Consider the following 20,531-nt stretch of genomic DNA (forward strand, 5'->3'; position numbering starts at 1 on the left):
TTGAGGATTACTAACAAAAGCCTATGAAGGATACAAATTGGTAAAAATAGAATTCTTCATGTTCTCCTAGAACCCCTGGAACAGAATTTAGAAGAGTTTGCTTTAGGGGAAAAAAAATGTATTTTCAAAGCAGTAAGTAAAATGTACTGTATTCATTATCCCTAGCACTGGTATAGGCTAACAATGTGCGTTGATTTAGAAGGGGTAATCAGTTTCATACTAGATTAAACTAAGGCATGTGGAGAATATATTAATCTCAAGGTTAATACTATGACACCATACTGTGCTTTCATATAAATGTTCAAGGAAGAACACTATCTTAGTCAATTATACCGTGGCATTATAATGTTTTTTTATTATTTTCCTAACTTTCATCTTCTTGTGGTTCTTTTAATATTTCCTAATATTTTTCCGGTCTTCCTTAGCTAAGTAGGTCGTAACTGCACACTGAAACCAAGTAGCATAATCAGTGTGAGTAAACAGCCCATTCATTTTACACTGCTCATTTTCTTTTATGATGACAACATGATGTTTTGATTCGTGGCCAGTTCATTCTGAGCTGTAGGTTATTTCTTTCTACTCTGCTTTTGTTTCTATTTACTTTTACTCAGTGTAATCCTGTTTTAGATTTATATACATTTTTCTCTCCCTAAATATATTAAGCTACCTTTGGCTACATTTTTATGTGGGTCTTTCCTTTTATCCAGTTCATCAAGAGGTATTCATTCATTTTCTCTATAAATGCATTTAAAATTTTTTTCTCCAGGTAAGGCACTGTGCTAGGTGTTAATGGTGGAGAAAGAGGTAAGCAATGAAGTTGGAGAGAAAGCACCTTTCCTTAATATTTATATGTTGGCAATACAACCTCAGTGACCTACTTGACAACACATAAAATACCACTGCCCCACTTCCTCCAACTTGAGCCACACCTCCGATTTACTCCCCGTATTCCCCCAGTCTTCTTCTTTCGTTTCTGTTGCTGTTTCTCTGTCTCCTTTGCCAGTTCACCTCCTTAGATCTGGCCATTAAATACTGAACATCTTTGGTGTTCTATCACAGAACTCTTAACAGGTGAAGTGAAATATGCCTATGGCTTCATGTACTCCCTATGTGTTCCCAAATTAGAATCTCTGATTTTTACCTCTCCTGGGACTACAGACCCATATACCCCGAGTGCCAACCATATATGAATGCTTTCCTGAGGTTTACACCTGGAGATCATCAAGACACCTCAAACTCAACATGACCAGAAGTGGACTTAGGATATTCCCTTCCAAATTGATCCCCTTCTGTTATTCCCTTTTTTGGCTGATGGGACCTCCATGAATAGTAGGAGCCAGAGATATAGGAGGCAACCTGAACCTGAGCACCTCCCTCTTCCTTCCTCTCCTACCACACCCAATCCATTGCTAAGTTTCATTAATTTTTAACTCCTACAGTTTGCTATCTGTTACACCACCTTTGCTTTAGTCCAAATAATCATCTTTCTCCTCAGTGCTGTAATGGCCTCTTGGTTTCTTTCCCATGTGTATGTTGACTTCCATTTTCAGTGTTTTCTGAATTGCAGCCAGATATTTAACTAACCCAAATCTATTTTCAAAACTACATGTTATCATTTCACATTTATGGCTTAAAAACCCTGCATGAATTCTCCTTTGTCCTTAAATATAAACAAAAATGTTCAGCATCCTATAAGACCTCCAGAGATGTGGTTTACCCACCTCTGCAACCTCTTGTGATACCACACTATCCTGTGATTCCACTCTGCATGCACATTAGCCTTTTTATATTTCTTTGCTGTGCCGTGCTCCTTTCTGCCACAGAACTTTTGCATTTGCTTTTCCCTTTCCCTGAAATGTTTTTATTCTCTTCCACCTATTTAATGCTAACTTCTCTATATCTCAGCTCCAATGTGACTTCTGTAGAGAAGTCTTTCATCAACCACAAAAACTGATTCACTTCTTACTGCATCTTCTAGTAGCATCTTTTGCTTTTCTTCCAGTGAATTTTTATAGTTGTGATTTTATTTTTATTTGTATGGTCATTTAAACTGTATATGTATTCTCCACTAAACTCTATAAAACAGTGACTGTTGGGCAACCCTCTTGGGTACCCTCCCTCTTTGGGAGCTTTGTACTATTGCTCAATAAACTTTGCTACCCACAAAAAACAAAAACAAAAACAACAGTGACTGTTTTTGCTTGCTGTTGTGTGTTCATGGCCTAGCACATAGAAATCAGCCAAAAATAGTAGTTGAGTAAATGACTGGTTGAAGGAACACATGAATTACTGTAGTATTGTTTCAGATATTGACATATTAAATGATACATTTAGCTTTTTTCAAACATTTGATCTGAATAGTAAAGCTCAGGCATGGAAAGCCTGGTCTTGTTGAAGAGGTGGCTTCTAGTATCCTTCAGATAAAGCATCTTGGGGGAAGGATGAAAAAGAGTTTTCGTTTCTCAAACCAAAACCAGCTGCTGCTAACACAATACTGAGGAAAAGAGCTTAGAGATCGTTGTGCTCTGATGAGGTGCCCAGCTTTGACATGGAGCCAACAGTCAGGGGAGAAGAAATGATAGCCCTTTAACACCAAAGCTCTTAAGTGGTTGTTTCGGAGTGTGGATGTACAAGCAGCTGAATCACTGAAAAGATTTTTAGAGGGGCGCCTGGGTGACTCAGGTGGTTAAGTGTCCAACTCTTGGTTTCAGTTTAGTTTATGATCTCAGGGTGGTGAGACTGATGCCAAATTCTGGCTCCACGCTCAGCATGGAGTCTGCTTAAGATTCTCTCCCTCTTCCAGCCTCTCCACCTCTCCCCTTGCTGTCTCTTTCTAAAATAAATAAATCTTTAAAAAAAAATTTAGAAAGTCACATGTCTGTGAATCAGTTATTAAAAGAAGTTAAAATGGCAAATGAGCTAGGTACTTGATATAACTAGATATCTATTCATATTTTCCCTTTTTTTTAAAAAAAAAAGATTTTATTTATTTATTCATGAGAGACACAGAGAGAGGAAGAGACAAAGCCAGAGGGAGAAGCAGGTTCCTCACAGGGAGCCTGCTGTGGGACTCGATCCCCAAACTGGGATCATGCCCTGAGCCAAAGGCAGATGCTCAACTGCTGAGCCACCCAGGCATCCCCATATTTTCCCTTTTCTATTATACTTTAAAGGTATTCTATTAAAAAGAATACCATACTGGAGCCAGCAAAGAGATAATAGAATACTATGGGTTTCCACATTAGACAAACATGATTTGTAGGCTTGTGTACTAGTCTTGTGATCTTGGAAAGTTTGTTAACCTACAGGACCTTCAATCTCCCTGTATATGAAATAGTTTATATTTTGGTGAAAAAGTTAAAACATATATACAATACAATCTTACCAATCTACTTGCACACAGCTTGCAATACCATTCAGTCTTCTTCTATCTTGAAGCATCTTCCTTCCTTAACTTTTGAGATCCTCTCCTATCAGAGTCATGAGGATTAGTTAAATGAGCTAAAGTGCCTCAACCCATAAGTACTTACTAAACAGTCATTCAGTACTGCTGTATTAGTAAAAAGCTATATGTCTCAGAAAGTTGCAGAATTTATCAGTTACCCAAACATATTTAAAGGACTCCTCATAAGTGTGATAAAGTGGATAGAATATTGAACCACTTTCTCACTGAATCTCACTTATCTGAAACATGATGCCAGGGGAGACTTTTCTTAAACTCTGTATAACAGGCCTTTATTATCTGGTAGGCAAGAACCAGTCGGTAATAGTTAAAGGCTCCAGAGAACTAACTTTTGCTCCTCAAAAAGGATGTCTGAGTGATCACTGAGTCCAGTGTCTCAATGACTCGGGCTAGATGAGCACTTCAGGGGGAGTCCAAAAGTGATGGTTGATATGTAATATTATTTTAAAAATCAAAATTAGATTTTATTTATTTTTAGAAATAGGATATATTAACCTGTGTAACATCAAAGTGTAGAGCTAGGGCTATGAGTTTGGGTACTAATATCTTTGGGTGACTTGGGGGAAATGGGGTTATCCCACATAAAAAGTTTAATTTTGCTAAAATCAGGAGATAACACAGCTCCTCATAGTTTGAACACCTACCCTCTAAGTTGTACACCAGAGAGTGTAGATACAACCAACTCTAAAAAAATGAGACCCTTGAAAAGTGTCAATCTACCTTTATGGACAGTTATTAAAAACAACGCAAGTCCTGTATGCAAGTGTACAGGTGAACCTTGTCTGACTTCTGTTTATTGACTCAACTTTAATGATCAAGATTATAGAGACTTGACTACACCCATTATCAAGGTAAGTTATATGCAGACATTTTCAGTGCTATAACTACGTGTCATTTGCACATTCTTGGTTAATGTGATGAAGAAAAATATTTGGGGTTGTTTTTTCCTCCTCAAAGGTATTAAAGTTATTTTTTCCCAGAGAAATGTGGGAAAATTGCTTTAAATATTTGCATTTACTTATTTTCTTAGGAAGATCATGAAGGATCAGTTTTGGAAAGCCCAGAATAGTCCAGCAATGCGGGGCTTCTCCTCTGCTTTTGTGTTCTCACTTTAAGGCTTTTACTCTCAGTTTCTCTTTAGTTGTGCCCTTGCCTTTGTTCTCTGAATAATGTAACTTATGGTCTCTGGTATAAATTTGGCCCAGTAATCCATGACAGGAACCATCTGGTTGAAATCAGTCCCTAGATCCCTTGAATAACATGGCTCCAATTTGAGAATCAGCCTTGAGACCACAAACTTGATTTTGGGTCAAAAAGATGGTATCCTTAATCAGAAGGTTGAATAGAGCCAAACATACTCAGTACTGGAAAAAACAACTTACCTACCTATTATCAACCAGGTTGAATGGAAAGCAGCCTGGAATAGAGGAATAAATATGGATTTTAAAGTCAGGAAGACCTGGATTCAAAGTCCAGCAGCCATATTTATTAGCTAAATGACCGTTGACTAGTTTCTCAGTATTCCTGAAACAAAAATTAAGTGAGATGAATATAAAGTATCTCTATGCATGTCTTATTTTAGGTTTCCCCAAGAAACAGACCCTGAGACCAAGATTTAAGTGAAAGTAGGTTATTTTCTAAGTGGAGGGAATAGTGGAATGGGAGCAAGTCAGACAAAGAAAGAAAAACAGCAAATAAAAATTCATGTAATCAAGCCAATTGCTGAAGAAATAACCAGACCTTAAACCTTCTGGGGAAATTCTTGGGATCTATATGGAAGGCATCTATCTGAGAGTTATCCCACCAAGGGAGCAAGGATGCTGAGGTATTTACAAGGCAACTTCCATCAGTCATTGGTTGAAGGCTGCTCTCCAGGGCTGTGAATTCACTAGCACTTTCAGCTTGTCTTGCCAAGAGGCAGAGAAATGCAGGCCATGTCAACTGAGTGATAAGGGCAAGAAGATGTGGGGACAGTGACAACATCTCCTTTGGTGTTCCCCTCACACTACTGAAATCCACTCATTACCCACATTAAGTTCTCTGAGTCTTTTCATTGATTCTTCAAGGAGATGCCTGGTCAAAACATCTTATAAAAAATGTGTTATTGTAGTAGAGTTCACGGGACAAGCTAGAGTGTCCCCTACTGCAGTTATTCCTGAGTCTGCAAGTGATAATCATCATTACTTCCCTCTGCCACTTATTCCAACTTTCCCTCACCCTCGACTGTCACACCCGCTGATATATGTTGCTTGCCCAGTGGAGTCACTGAGACATTCATCCTTGAGGAGTTGAACCCTTGGCTACCATTCCCTTATCAGAATGTTGTTACTTCTATAACCTCTTTATGGTTATTTTTTTAAGATTTTATTTATTATTCATGAGAATACACAGAGAGGAGAGAGAGAGAGAGGCAGAGACACAGGCAGAGGGAGAAGCAGGCTCCATGCAGGGAGCCTGATGTGGGACTTGATCCCAGGTCTCCAGGATCACGCCCTGGGCTGAAGGCGGCGCTAAACTGCTGAGCACCCCCCCAACCCCGGGCTGCCCCCTGTTTATGGCTATTAACATGCATGCGGGCATCAAGAGATGCCCTGGTGAATCACCTTGAGCCACAGACATACTCCTCCCTCCTCCCCTTATACGGTAGCAGCTCCAATTCCTCAATAGTAATTAGGCTTCATTACTCTTCCCAGTATAATAACTCCTTTCTTTGCCTGCGTAGGCTGCTGGCATTGGAAGCCACTAATGACTGTAGCAGGTATAACATTAAGTTTCGTGGAATTCTGGATGGTGCTCCTGTAGAGGTGTGCATACTCCAACTCACCCCACCATGGAAACCAGGACCTCCACTCCTACATGGCCTATGGGGAGTTATGGGATTAAAAAACACAGATTCCCCAAGGGGATGATCAGGAGCACCAGTGAGAGGGGCCCCTGGTACTTTTACTATTGACACCCAGACTCATGTGGCTTATCTGTTAGGGACATAGTACCATATAACTGCTATTGGCTCAAGGTAAATATCAAATCCTGAAGAATAATTCCCAAATACTGTTGGGTATTATCCCCGAGCTGTGCATTTTAGCATCCATTTGAGTGATTTTCTGCTTTGACAGCATCTCTATGAAACATATATGGTAGGATCAGTAAATCCCATAGTCATGCAGTCTGACCTACTACAGAGCCTTCTCTTGCCCTGTGCCTCATGCACAGCCATGGTTGGAAGTCAGGCTGGTGTATACTGATTGAGCTAAGATTTTTTTTTTTTTTTTGTAACTTTCTCCTGCAGTATGATTTCATACTAAAAAATTGCAGTAATTACAAGTGTACTACCTGATGAGTTTCCATAAAGTAAACACACCCAAATACAGCTCAGATTTTGCATGATGATTCTATAAAAATAATTTGTTAGTTTCATAACCAGTAATGATTGAGCTCTATTATTATATCACTCCTTACTACCAGGACTTGAAAAATTCTTTAGGCTAATTCATGCTCCAGAAATGTACTACTTATTAGAGCATAAGCCTAATAAAACCCAGCCATAAATTCATTCTGTCTCCTAATACAAGCTTTATGAGTTCCAGTGGATTTATAAATTTTTGTTCTCTTTTTTGTATTATCGTGGAATTCAACATGTACATATTTGAAACATATATATAAAATATATATATGTACAAAATTTCCCTTTCTGTCATTTTTTGTGAGGCTAATCTCACTTTCACAGCTCCACCAGCTCAAAGGATGAGGGAACATATGCTTCTCCATATGCCTAACACAGACTCCTCAATGCATTTATTACTCGGAGCTTAGTGATTGAGGAATGTTTGTAATATTTTATTTTTCCTCATAGTGAGTCATTCTACTGTACATTTCAAAATCTGTGATAAGCTGAAAGATCCAAGAATTGAGGTACATTTCAACAAACAGCTTCCCATCTGGTAATTGAGAGGTTTTATTTATAACCAGGTATTCAGAGGCAGTGGTATGAAATGACCTTCCTATTATTTTGTTTTATTACATGTCTAAAGGGCTAAGCAAATACAGTCACCCCCTCCAATCCATTCCCCACACTGTACCCAGATACGGAAACTCATCTACCTTAAACTCTTCAATCCCCACTTTGGCTAATGAGGCCCTCCATGATCTGGTCCTGTCTCCTTCCTCAGATTGTCTTTCAACAACCCCCTCCCGTCTTTTCTACACTCCATCAAACTGGATCTTTCAGCTTATTAAATGTATCCTTAAATCAATGCTCAACTCAAGCAAAATATAGAGGTAGGAAATGATTAAAAATTAAGTTGCAAAAAAAAAAAAATTAAGTTGCTTTTAATATATAACTTACTACCAACTAGCTGCTTTTTATCTATTGGACCTGAAGTAAGTTTCTAGAAGTCAGCACTTGGGATTTAGGAAGCGATCAGGGACAGCCGTTGTGAAGATCTGCATTGGTGTTTCAGTCCAAAGGGCTCACCTAGTGGACTCTTCCTTGGGTAATATATTTGGGACTTTGGCCAGAGCCAGACCAATCTGAAAGTACCCAAAGTATGGAGTTGATTCCTCTGGTATGAGAATTAAGTTTAAGCCTGTCACCTTTCTCTTCACCACCCACCACTGGCAGGAGTTTGCCTAGCTCACCTTGACCCACTAATTATCTAGGAGTTTCTCTGTTTTTTGTTTGTTTGTTTTTTGTTTGTTTGTTTGTTTGTTTGTTTTTAAGTTTCTCTGTTTTAAGTTATGTTGTCAGAGAGTCTCACTCGGGAAGTTTGAGTTGGTCTAAAGTTCATGCAAGGCTGAAGGATTTTGAGCATCATGATGTTGTGAGTTGTACCAAATACCAAGCCAAGCCAAACCAAGGGGAGGTGCCTTGAAATTTCATCTTATATCTTCAGATCCTCTGACTTTTGCTTAAATCAGCCTTTTGACAAAGTGTCTTTTTTTTTTTTTTTTTTTAAGAGTTTGCCTACCCATCTGTGAGCATGAGTCAATCAGCTCACATTTACAGAGCCCTTAAAAGTGCTTGGTCTACTGGTAGGAGCTTTGGGGTGTAAAGCAAGTGTCCTGACAAGGCTTGACTCTGAGTGGACAGATAAAGCTTTAATTGGTGGAATAATAAAGTGCTAAGATGTGAATAATTGCCATAGGTGCTTTAATTCCAAGTGAGAAAGACTCCTATGCAGAGAAATTTTTAGTGAAGACTACACAGAGAAAGGTACATTTTTTTTCCTGCAAATTGAAGGATGCATAGGATTCAGATAAGCAAAAGGTTGTGGGGAGTTCGTTGCATGGGTGCCAGCCACTGTGCACCCGTCTTGGCACAAAGGTACAGAGGGAGGAGGAGAAATTATACTAATTAGTTCTGGCCCTTCTGCCCCACCTCCCGAAAGCACTGTTTACCATGGTGGTTCTCACACCTGAGTGTGCATCAGATTCTCTTAGAGGGGGCTTGTTAAAACATAGAATTCTGAAACATACACATACACACACACACACGCACGCACGCACATCACAGATTTCTGGGACCTACCTCAGAATTTCTGATAGGATGAGAAAGCCTGGGACTTTGGATTTTTAACAAATTCTCAAGTGATGCTGCTGCTGCTGGTCCATGGCCCAAGCTTTGAAAACCACTGGCTAGGCTATGCTGATAACTGGATGGTTCACCACTCAGTAAATGTCATCTGGAAATCATGCTGCAAATCATCTCTCTCAGCAATATCCTTTGTTCTGCTTCTTTCTGCTCCCTAAGCATATGGTGTTCTCATTCACACCTTTCCATTTGAGTCACATCGTTCCTTCCCAATGCCACCCTATTCCCACTACCCTTATGGTCGCAACCAGATTGAGTTCCATCATTTCCTGCCTTTTCAGTCGTAGTGGTTGTAAGCCGATTTCGGATGTTGTGATCGTTAGCCAATCTAAACTTCGAGATCTTAGAAGGAAAAAGTGAATAATGTTATCAGTTTTCAGTTTCTACTTTTACTTCCTTATCTCTTGCCAGTTCATTGGTAAATTAATGTAGTAATGTGGAGGCCTGATTTTGATTTTCTATTCAACACTGATGATCATTTCCCAAGTAGAAGCTTATTTGCCTTGGAATTATTTCTCTTTGATGAAATGATTACCCAAGTAGGTAGCAGTGTGACTGTTAGAGTGGTTCTGATAATTGCATGTTGATTTAAGGCTTTATGTATTAAATAATTAGATTACGGTGACCCTTGGCGGAAGCTTTGAATTCTTTGAGTTTTATCAGCAATCACAGTACATGGCAAATTACAAAGTAGTCAAAAGCCACTGTAACTTTCTTTTCATGAATAATGAAAGGAGTTAATAGCACATAGTAGGCTCTCATGTACTTCATGAATGAACAAATAAATGTATTTAAAATAAATGCATAAATAATGTTAATTTGCTCCATGAAACAAAACCAGACATAGTCTTGTAAAATATAGGCATGGTTATTTTGTATCAGTCTTAAATTTGGCAGGCTACCAAATGTTAATTTGCTTTTAGCTAGTTGAGATTAAATGTAATTCCTTCCCAGAACAACCCTAAAGTAAGCAAGCATGAAAGCATTTTCAGAGTAATCTGGGAGGAATTGACATTTAAGGGAGTTAGCATTACATCTGTACTTTAAGGCTATTAATTTCATAGATAAATTAACTTCATTACTCTATCTTTATCTTGCATTTTGAAAGGGCTCCATCATCTGGACGACTAACAGCCGAGGGTCAATTGAAACTGCTCTTATCCCAGCCAGGTTGTAATTGGAACCTGCTTCTGGAAACCCTACTGCATCACGATGGTCTTTTACTGAGAATCTTGCTGAAGAGCTCAAGTGAGTATTTGTAGTTATGAGACTGTCCTCAAAAAACCCAGTCATTGCTCAAGTTGAATGAATTTTTTTTCCTACTTGAACATTGGCAGAAGGATGGCAAGCAACTGTATCCTATCAACCGTCTGTAGGGTTAGCAGCAAACAAAATATTGAATCACTTTATGTACCTATGGAAAAGATTCTTTTTCAGGACCTCTGAATGAGGGAAAATAATATTTTTATGTGGTGCTAGTCTATCATAACTATCATTGCCTAGAAATAGAGTAATATCTGGGGTTTGAAACGCCTAAGAAAATTATACAAACATATGCCCAAAACAGGAGTCTCAACAAGATCTATGAGAGATTGGGAGAGAGAGAGAGAGGAAGGGAGGGAGGGAGGGAGGGAGATTCCAATAGAACTACACTAGAATTTTCAGTGGATCATGAAGAGGGCTGATGTAATTTATAAACAAGCAAGCTGAGGTTTACAGCCATATCCATTGGGGCATGGAGAAGTAATCATGGGAAAAGTATGAATGGAAACTGTAGAGTAATAGAAGACCATACTTCTCTTAATTAGACTTTCTTTTTATCACTGGAAGTTCTATTTTAGAAAATGGTAAGTAAAGTTATGCCAACCTAATTATAGTCCACTACTCTCCTGATACATTTACGAAGAGTTTTCCAACCGTTTTCACATTCCCCTACACATTGCTCCTATTCTATACCATCCACGAGGCCAGATTAACTTTATCAATCACTAGCTTCACTGTAAGCTTCCCGAATCATAATCTTTTTTGGTTCTAGCTCACTGTCCTCTGTAGGGCTAAATTCCCATCCTTCTACCATTCAAATGTGACCCTCGACTAGTTTTCTTACCCCTTTTTCCCGCTATTAGCTTGCATGTGTGTACATAGACACACACGTACACACACTCATTTCAGCCTTTGTCCCTAATGTCCCATGCACATGTTCCCTCAGCCACCTGTGGGAGCTGAGCCACTTTTGGCTCAGCCACTTTTCCTGCTTGAAAGACCCTCCACAGACAACTCAGTCTCCACCAGTATCCAAGGACCACTTGGTGTTCCAGATCTTTGAACACTGTAGTTCACACTGATCTCTTCCTCACCTGAACTTCACAGTGTTCATTACCTTGGCTGCCTGTGTGTCCTTGGTATATGCTGCCTTATGTTGTTTTTTTGTTTGTATGAAATGAGGCAAATGTCCCCAGACCCTATCAGCCTGTTGCTATACAAATGAGGCTCGTGGCATTCTTCTGTTCAAATGGCTCTAGTCATTTCTGGAAATTTTTGGTTTCTTAAATCTGCTCACAACTGGTTCCCCATTATTCTCCTCTCCTGTCCACCTTGATGGTTGGTTCCCAAAAGCCTCAGGGGAGGTGCTTCAGTTTGATCTACTCATGAGAATATTGCTTCTCCTTACATGCTCTCAAATTCATAAAATCTTAGGTGCCAAAGGTCACTACAACTCCTCATCTCGCTGTGTTCCAGGCAGAAATGCAGAGATTTATCACGAGAGAGAGAGAGCATGCATGTGTGCACTTGTGTGAGGGGCAGAGGGAAAGGGAGAGAGAATCCCATGCAGGCTCCACACCCAGTGCAGAACCCTATGGGGGGCTAATCTCACAATTCTGAGACCATGACCTGAGCTGAAATCAAGAGTCAGATGCTCAACTGATGGAGCCACCCAGGTCCCCCCACATTTGATTCTTATAACCTAATGAAGTATTTACTATTGTTTTCCTCATATTAAAAATAATGACATTGAAAAAAAATAATGACATTGAAGTTTAAGATAATGTTACTTGCCTAGAGACACACAAAGTTGATAAATGGTAGGTAAACCTAGATTCTGAACCCAGCCAGAACTTTCTGTCCCCTGCCTTTCCTGTACAAATACTCATATGAATTGAATCACAGAGGGGGCTAGGGGTATCTGGAAGAACTGTAATCTGCTCACTCTCGGTTTGCATCAACCATGACATCCCCATGCACATGGACTTAACAGGTCTTTCAGTTAGGTAATTAGGCTGATCACAGGTTTTTATATTCCTCCTCAAGCTAGTACAGAGCTAGTAGATTGGACAATCAATGATCAGTTAAAATATAAAACACAAAGCTTCCCTTAAACTTTATCATCTGTTCTCAGACAAGGTGGCTGACGTGGATAGTATCTGACATGGCTGCAGAGTTACTCTAATAGAATCTTTAAAACTCACAGGCATGGTCCCAGAAGAGAAATGGTGTCCTCTTGAGAGAGTTATGTAGAGCAGCCTGGAAAATCAATTGTGACCAAATATTTCGAACTATACTGACATAACCACTAAATATAGCAATTGTAGTTATGAATATCTAACCACGTCTTCTTACAAATGTATCCCACATTTACTTACCAAAAATATTGCATCCATCTTCTGCTATATATAACTTAATGTTGTTTCTGAGAAACCTGTCCTAACCAAAGGCTATCTACACTGTATTACCTTCAGTTGTGGTTCTTATGGAGTGCGGAAGGATATTTGCCCAACCTGCTCAAATATCTGTCATTTTTGCAAAGCCCATTAGGTGTTTGATCAGGGTTACATAACTATTCTGGTATTGTCTTGCAGTGAATTTTTTTTTTTTTTTAGTTTTATCTATCTATCTATCTATCTATCTATCTATCTATCTATCATCTATCTATTTGTTCATTCATTCATGAGAGACACAGAGAGAAAGGCAGAGACTTACGCAGAGGGAGAAGCAGGCTCCATGCTGGGAGCCCAATGTGGGACCGATCAAGAACTCCGGGATCACGCCCTGAGCCAAAGGCAGATGCTCAACTGCTGAGTCACCCAGGCGTCTCTCTTGTAGTGAATTTTATTAGTTACTGTAAATATCATAAGAATGACGTAATAGAACTTCCTAATCAATTGATTGACTGACTTATTAAGCTCCAATGGAAGTTTTGTCACTTTAAGTTACAAGCAATATACTTAAAGAATCTTATTAGCTGGACTAAGATGGAAATTATTATGTATATAAAAATACATTTGTAGGGACGCCTGGGTGGCTCAGTGTTTGAGCATCTGCCTTTGGCTCAGGGCATGATCCCAGGGTCCTGGGATCAAGTCCCGCATTGGGCCCCCTGCGAGGAGCCTGCTTCTCCCTCTGCCTGTGTCTCTGCCTTTCTTTCTGTGTCTCTCATGAATAAATAAATAAAATCTTTAAAAAAAAAAAAAAAACCACTTGTAATATTTTTTTTGTGGAGATTTTTATTTCATTTGATTAAAAGTCTCAGTATTTCAGAACAATTTGGTAATTAGAAAAGCAAAATTTTGAAATAAGATATGCTGAATTAGATGTTTCAAGCAGCATAACTGTCAACTTCTTATGGGAGAGTTTTCCTATATAAGTAGGGTGTTTTGGTCTAATTAATAAAACTTAACTTTGTTAAATTGGCTCAAGAAAAAGAATAAAGAGATTTTTAGTACATATTTTCATTATACCTATTTTAAAAAACAGTTCCCCTTGTCTAATGAGCAATTATTAATGTTCGCTACAAAATTGTTTTGATAGACAACCACATATTATAAAGGTTAAAACGCATGCAGTTTCTTTTATGTCTAATTTTTGGTTTTGCTTTATAAGAATGATTTATCAGAATTTCTGTTTTTTAAAATCAGCAGATCATATATGGACATGATTATCTTGTATGAGATGCAACTTTGCTGAGGGTGGAAAATAGCAAAATTTAATAAAGGAATGGTAAAATTTTAATTTATACTGTATGTTCCATAGGCTGCAGACATCTAGAAAGTGAAATCATGTTTTTGCCATTGATAATAATTCTTCCTGTATAAAAATATGTCGCATTTTGAGAGAGTGATTACATTGCTAAAACTTGATAAATATAAACTGATTTCACGCAGAGGTGGTTTATGACATTCTTTGGGTAGAGATCAGTTGGCAGTAGAAGATAATGTTTGTTGGTTTTATTTTTAAGGTAGGCCATCTTAAATTTGAGGGAATCGACTCTCAATTACAAATATTTACAGAAGATTTTAAAGTTGTAAGATACTATTTTGGATTATTGACTTTAAAAACCTGGGGTGACTATTTTGGTAATTACTTCACTAAGACCACATGGCCAAACCAGTTTCTTGCTTGTGACATCAAAGGAACAAATATTTGGCAATTTCCCATTTGTTAGCAGGTGGCCTTTTCCTGTTAGTGACACTTGAATGAAGTGTGACTAACATTCTTTCCTTTGGCCATTGCCCCAAGAATGATTCCCAGTGAAACTTCTTGGCTTGTGGTGATTTTCACGTGTAATATAACAACAAGAAGCAAGCAAATACATAATATTTAATGTGTTCCAGACATCGTTTCTAAGTACTTTAAATGTGTTTACTCACGGAATCCTCATAACAACTCTGTGTGGTAGCTACAATTTTCATCTCCATTTTAGAGGTGAAGAAACTCAGGCACAGAGATATTAAGTCACATGTGCAAGTGACATACGATTGGCAAAGCAGGATGTGATCCAGACAGCTGGCTTCCAGAGGCTGTACTTTCACCCACCACACCACCCAGCATCCAGGAGGAACCAGAGAAAGTTTCCCAAATTGCAGAGTTGCACAATTCATGGGAGCTGTTGGGAACCTGTATGGTGGATAATTTTGATAGTATTGTTTTTACTTTTCAACCTTGTAACAAAGTGCTTGCCAGTAATCAAGAAATAGATCTACAAACAGTTCTAGTTAAAGGGCTGCTACCACTAAAAAGGGATGGTTGACTTAAAATGAATGAATCAATTCAAATTCTCTTATCTTACAGTTAATATTTTCCTGATTTTTTTATAATGAAAGGATTATTATGGCAGAAACTTGGTGTTTTGTTATATAGTGTGTGTGTGTTTTGTTTCACTTTGTAAGTATGACCAAGTGTTGTTTTATAATTGTCTTGAAGGAGATGACTTAAAGTAAAAATATGCTCCCTCTTGGTACCTTTAGTGTACCTAACATTGATTTCCTAAGCTGCTTTTGCCAGTGATGACATCTATGCTCTGACTTGTTCAATCTTTCTTTCCTTCACTGAATTTGTACCCTATTTGTATTAGGAAGAGCAGAACCATATTTGTGTGTGTTTTGCCCCAGTCTTTTCAACCTACAAATCCTGTCCTAGAATGATGATGGACTGACTAGCTTAGAATACCAATGGGCTACATGGAACTCTTACATTCCCTGAAATAGTTACCACCTAGGGTCTGCTGAGTCTCCTTGCCCGGTGGGGTGCTTGTAGGGTATTATGTAAAACAAAACTTCTTGACTTTAAAATGCAAACATGTCACCTGGGGAGCTTGTTAATACTGCAGATTCTGATTCAATAGATCTTGGGATGGGGCCTGAGACTCTGCATTTCTTACAAGCTCCCTGTGATGCTGCACCTGTTGCTGCTGATCCCTAGACCACATTTTGAGTAGCAAGGCCATCCAAAAAGTTATGGGTGGCTACTGAAGGCAAAATAATTTGACTATGTCTCTTGTCTTTCCCATGTATTACTGGCTTTTAAAGAGAGAATTTACTTAAGGATATTTATAAATCATTTTATCGGGAAGTTTACAGCAATCAGAAAGCATGATCTTACTCAAATACAGATGTCATTCCGCTGCTAAATCCCTTCAGTGGCTTCCAACCATTTACCGGGTAAGGACCCTATCCTTGAGACATGAACAATGCCTATAGTGCTCTGGCTGTGGCCGACCCACCCAACATATCATGTCCTGCTTTCCTCCAGCTTAACATGCATATTCTGATCTAGGTTGTGCATCCTAGATTTGTATATTTATAACAGCAAAGTCCCTGCAGAAGTGTCTTGAAGAAAGAGGCAGCTACTCTTAACACCAGTGACATTTCACTTGGCCCATATGCCAAGTTCTTTTCTGCTGCAGAACCTTTGAAACGTTGTGGGTTTTTGCACCTAGAATCTCTTTCCTCTTCATTCTCCTGTCAGCTGCTAATCATCTTTTAGCTTAAATATTACTTCCGAGGAAGTCATCTTTGATCGTTCCATAAGGTCCCACCATAATTCCTTTTGTAACACTTGTCACGATTTTAAGTGAATGGTTAATTGACTTAATTGTGTGTTTAATGTCTATCTTAGCTGCTACAAGTTCTAGGAGGGCCCAGTCATCATTATATACCCAGTGCTTGGCCTACTCCTCCACACTTCAGGCTGTTACTAAGCCCACAGAATGTACTTCAAAAGCATTGATTGAATGAACGAATGGCAGCCAGTTAAATTTCCATGAAACAATTCTGTTTCATTCATTTTTTTTTTTTTTTTTTTATGATAGTCACACACAGAGAGAGAGAGAGACAGAGACACAGGCAGAGGGAGAAACAGGCTCCATGCACCTGGAGCCCGATGTGGGATTTGATCCCGGGTCTCCAGGATCATGCCCTGGGCCAAAGGCAGGCGCTAAACCGCTGCGCCACCCAGGGATCCTGTTTCATTTATTTTTAAATGGACTACTAATATTGACCTTTTGAGGCTTAAGAAATAAGTTCTTAAATAAAAATAAATTTACTTCATAAATAAATATGAAGTACCATTGTTTGGCACTTAGTAGGTACTTAATCTGTATGAGATTCTTTTCTTCTTTTATGCTGCATTCCTGGAAGGATACACCTGGTGGTTTTTTTTTTTTTTTACTCTGATCACTTTCCTGTGGCCCCTGTGCAGTGCTCTCTCCCTCTGCTTGTCAGGAACTCTCCCCTCTGTTTCAGCCTAAATTTAAGTGCCTCCTAGGACACGGGGCTTCTGCTTTGACACCGTGTGTCTGAAAAGGTATTGCCCGAGCAGCAGGCAAGATGCTAGGGTGTGAAGGTGAGAACTGGGCCAAATAAATATTCTCTGGTTCTAAATATTATAACACTCCTTGAGAGCCTTCTCACACAGTTTAGGATACTGGTGGTATGAGTTTTGCTATAGTGCTTCTACATGGATTCAAATCTAATCTGGCTTGGCAGTGGCTGAAATATTTTATATTCTATCTTTTCATGGCCCCTAGAAAATGTCTAATAATACTACCAGAACATGTGTCTTCTTTAGTAGTTAATGTGCTTCTAGTGTTAGCATGCAAAATGATTGGGCATTATATTACAAGTGATACTTTTATCATGAATTTATGTAGCATCTTTTCCCCCAACAACTCAAAGCGGTTTAACGTATTATTTCGTTTATGACCCTTGGATTATTAGGACCATTTTGTGAATGATGAAACTGAGATACAAAGAAATTGAATAAATTGCCCACTTGATGTTTAAGTGGTCCTTGTTAGAAGAAAGAAGGGCCATTATTTTGTGACAGTCTATCTATTGTTTTTACATAAATTCTAAAATAAAAACGAGACATTATGGAAATATTCATTTTTAGAAATAAGAAACAATATTCTTCTGAATGATTTTCTGGAAAATGGTTACTTGGTTTTATAAATACATTCTCTGTTTGACTAATATTTAATGGGCCTCAACTGGGTACTAGGCACTGACCTCAGCTGGAGGATACAATAGTAAACGTGACATGCCATATTGCCTTTATATTTGGGGAAATTAATTGCTGGGGAAAATTGGAGAGGACGGACTTTATAAAGTAAAGAAGTACAAAAATTAGATAAGTTCAGCTACTACTAAATGCCGTGGAGTGCTTTACTACAACAGAGTGACTGAGGAAAGATTCACAGATTGGGTGATAGGCAGAGGCTGCTCTGAAAAGTGGGCACTGACTTTACTTACAGGTTATTTACGAGTAGATGGACAACGTTTTTCAGTGTTAGATATTTGGAATATATGCACACTTTCTTCCAATATTCTAGAATAGGAGCCAGCAAACTTTTTACAGAGGGCCAGATAATAAATAGTTTAGGCTTTGTAGACTGTGACATCTCTGTCACAACTACCAAACTCCACCACTGTGACATGCAAAAGGCCACAGACCATCATAAGCAAGCATATGAATGTGCCTGTGTAGGTGAGGAAAAAGTTTTCCTCGACAATCTTAGTTGTGTTTGAAATCTGGTTGTGTTTGAAAATTTAATTGACAAAGGCACATTAACAGGAGAAAAAGTATACAGATTTATTTAATACAAGTTTTAGGGATGCCTGGGTGGCTCAGTGGTTGAGCTTCTGCCTTCAGCTCAGAGCATGGTCCTGGGGTCTGGGATCAAGTCCCACATCAGGCTCCTTGCAAGGAGCCTTCTTCTCCTTCTATGTCTCTGCCTCTCTCTATGTGTCTCTCATGAATAAATAAATGAAATCTTTAAAGAAATAAAAATAAACAAGTTTTATATGACACAGAAGCCTTCATAAGGAAATGAAGATCCAAACAACAGTTAAACTGGAGTATTTTTATGCTAGTTTTTTTAAATGAAGAATGGACAGTCATGGAGAAACATGATAGGTAAAAGAGTTAAAGTGAGTGTAGTAAATCGGGGGAAGCTTAGTAAGGCCTATTGGTTAGGATCCTTCTTAGTGTCCTTCTGACTTGGGAGATAAGAATGTTCATAACCTCCTGGACATCTCTCACATGAGGATTTTATGACTGTTTCAGGAGAAAAGGGCAAGGGGAAGGTCAGAGTGACCTTCCTGCTTCTGCTATTTTCTTAAACTCCTTCAGTTGAAAATATTCAGTATGCCAAGGTACCATATTTGGAGGTAGCATGTCTGAACCTCATCAGCTGCATTCCAATGGAGTTTTATTTATGCACACTGAAATTTGAATCTCACATAATTTTATGTGTCACAAAGGATATTCTACTTCTGATTTTTTTCAACTGAAAAAAATGTAAAAACCATTCTTAGCTTGTGGGCTGTACAAAAACAGGCATCAGTCTGGATTTGTTCCCTGAGCTTGCCACCCCTTGTTCTAGAATATTGTGCAGCACCCAAGCTGCCCTCGTGGCTTTATCACTTCTCTGAATTGTAGTCATTTGGAGAGGAGACTCTCACATAGTGTTAGCATGGTGCTTTTGACTTCTCTCCCAAGGTCTGGGTGACATTTCCACTGGGTTGATAGTCTTGGTATCTGCCTGCAGAAAGAATTTCCCTTTGAAATAGCTTTAACTCAGTTTTACAATATGTTGACATCTAGGGACCTTGTGTATTGAGGAGCACAGTTGGAGCTCCAAACTCATCTCTTACTACCTAGGGCTGCCAGCTGCAGAATTTGGACCAATTCATCCACCTATACTTAGTGGTTATTAGATCCTGCCTGAAGTATCATGGTCTTTTCTTGGTGCAACTTGTTTATTTAAAAGGAGATTGCCTGTTAATAGCGAGAAAAGTGAGGGACGCCTGGGTGGCTCAGCGGTTGAATGTCTGCCTTGGGCTCAGGGTGTGTCCCAGGGTCCAGAATCCAGTCCCACATCGGGCTCCTTGCAGGTAACCTGCTTCTTACTCTGTCTATGCCTGCACCTCTCTCTCTCTCTCTCTGACTCTCATGAATAAATAAATAAATAATTTTTAAAAAAGAGTGAAAAGTGGTAAGATGTTAATCATCCGTACCATACTTAAATAAACTGGATATATATATATATAATTTGGAGAAGAAAAGACTAAAGGAGGGAGGAGAGCTATTTTCAAATATATTAAGTTTTAATGTACAAAAGGGAAAAAAAGGCTGTCCAAGTCAGCAAGTAGAAATACTTGGGAATAAGTCTGTCAGTCAAGTCTGTCAGTCAGAAAACCTGAATTCTCATCCCTATGATACTTGAAGAAATTGTTTACAACTCTGCTTCTTTCCTTTATCTTCTAAAGAGACAGTAGATTTCTCTAGACCTTTCTGGTAACAGCATTCAATGTTTCTTAAATATGCAAAACAACTTGGTAACTTGAGCTGTGCAGCAGAGGGAAGGCTGCTTGGATAGTAGTGGAAATCCTACCACTGGAGTTATTCAAAAAGAAACTAGGTCACCATTGTCACAGACACTAGAAGACTTTTTATTCGTTCACTCAACAAATATTTACTCATTTGTCCACCAAATGTTTACTGACTTCCTTGTAAGGTGCTTGCCAGCCATATAATTTCATTGTGTTTCTTAATCAGCTAGTTAGAACTTGGTATAAATCTGTGGGTTAAACACCAGTCTTTGAAGACCTCTTTTGGCTGTGTTTTGCTATCCTTGCCAGTGTCCGCTGGTATAGAAGAATCTTTCTTTGCTCCAAAATGATTCCGTTGAATTAAAATTAA

The 20,531-nt window shown here is 38.8% G+C and overlaps 1 protein-coding gene across 4 annotated transcripts in view; it reads left to right on the plus strand.

Moving 5' to 3' along the window:
* The window catches only part of KIAA0825 (uncharacterized protein KIAA0825 homolog), a 382,383-nt gene that overhangs the window by 144,307 nt on the left and 217,545 nt on the right, over positions 1 to 20,531 (plus strand). For all 4 annotated transcript variants that reach the window (XM_038532321.1, XM_038532323.1, XM_038532322.1 and 1 more), the window contains one exon: positions 10,162 to 10,301. In XM_038532321.1, coding sequence (XP_038388249.1) covers positions 10,162 to 10,301 — 140 coding nt within the window. The remainder of the gene's footprint in view (positions 1 to 10,161; positions 10,302 to 20,531) is intronic.

The sequence above is a fragment of the Canis lupus genome, chromosome 3 (assembly GCF_011100685.1).
Source record: "Canis lupus familiaris isolate Mischka breed German Shepherd chromosome 3, alternate assembly UU_Cfam_GSD_1.0, whole genome shotgun sequence".
NCBI classification, from domain to species: Eukaryota; Metazoa; Chordata; class Mammalia; order Carnivora; family Canidae; genus Canis; species Canis lupus.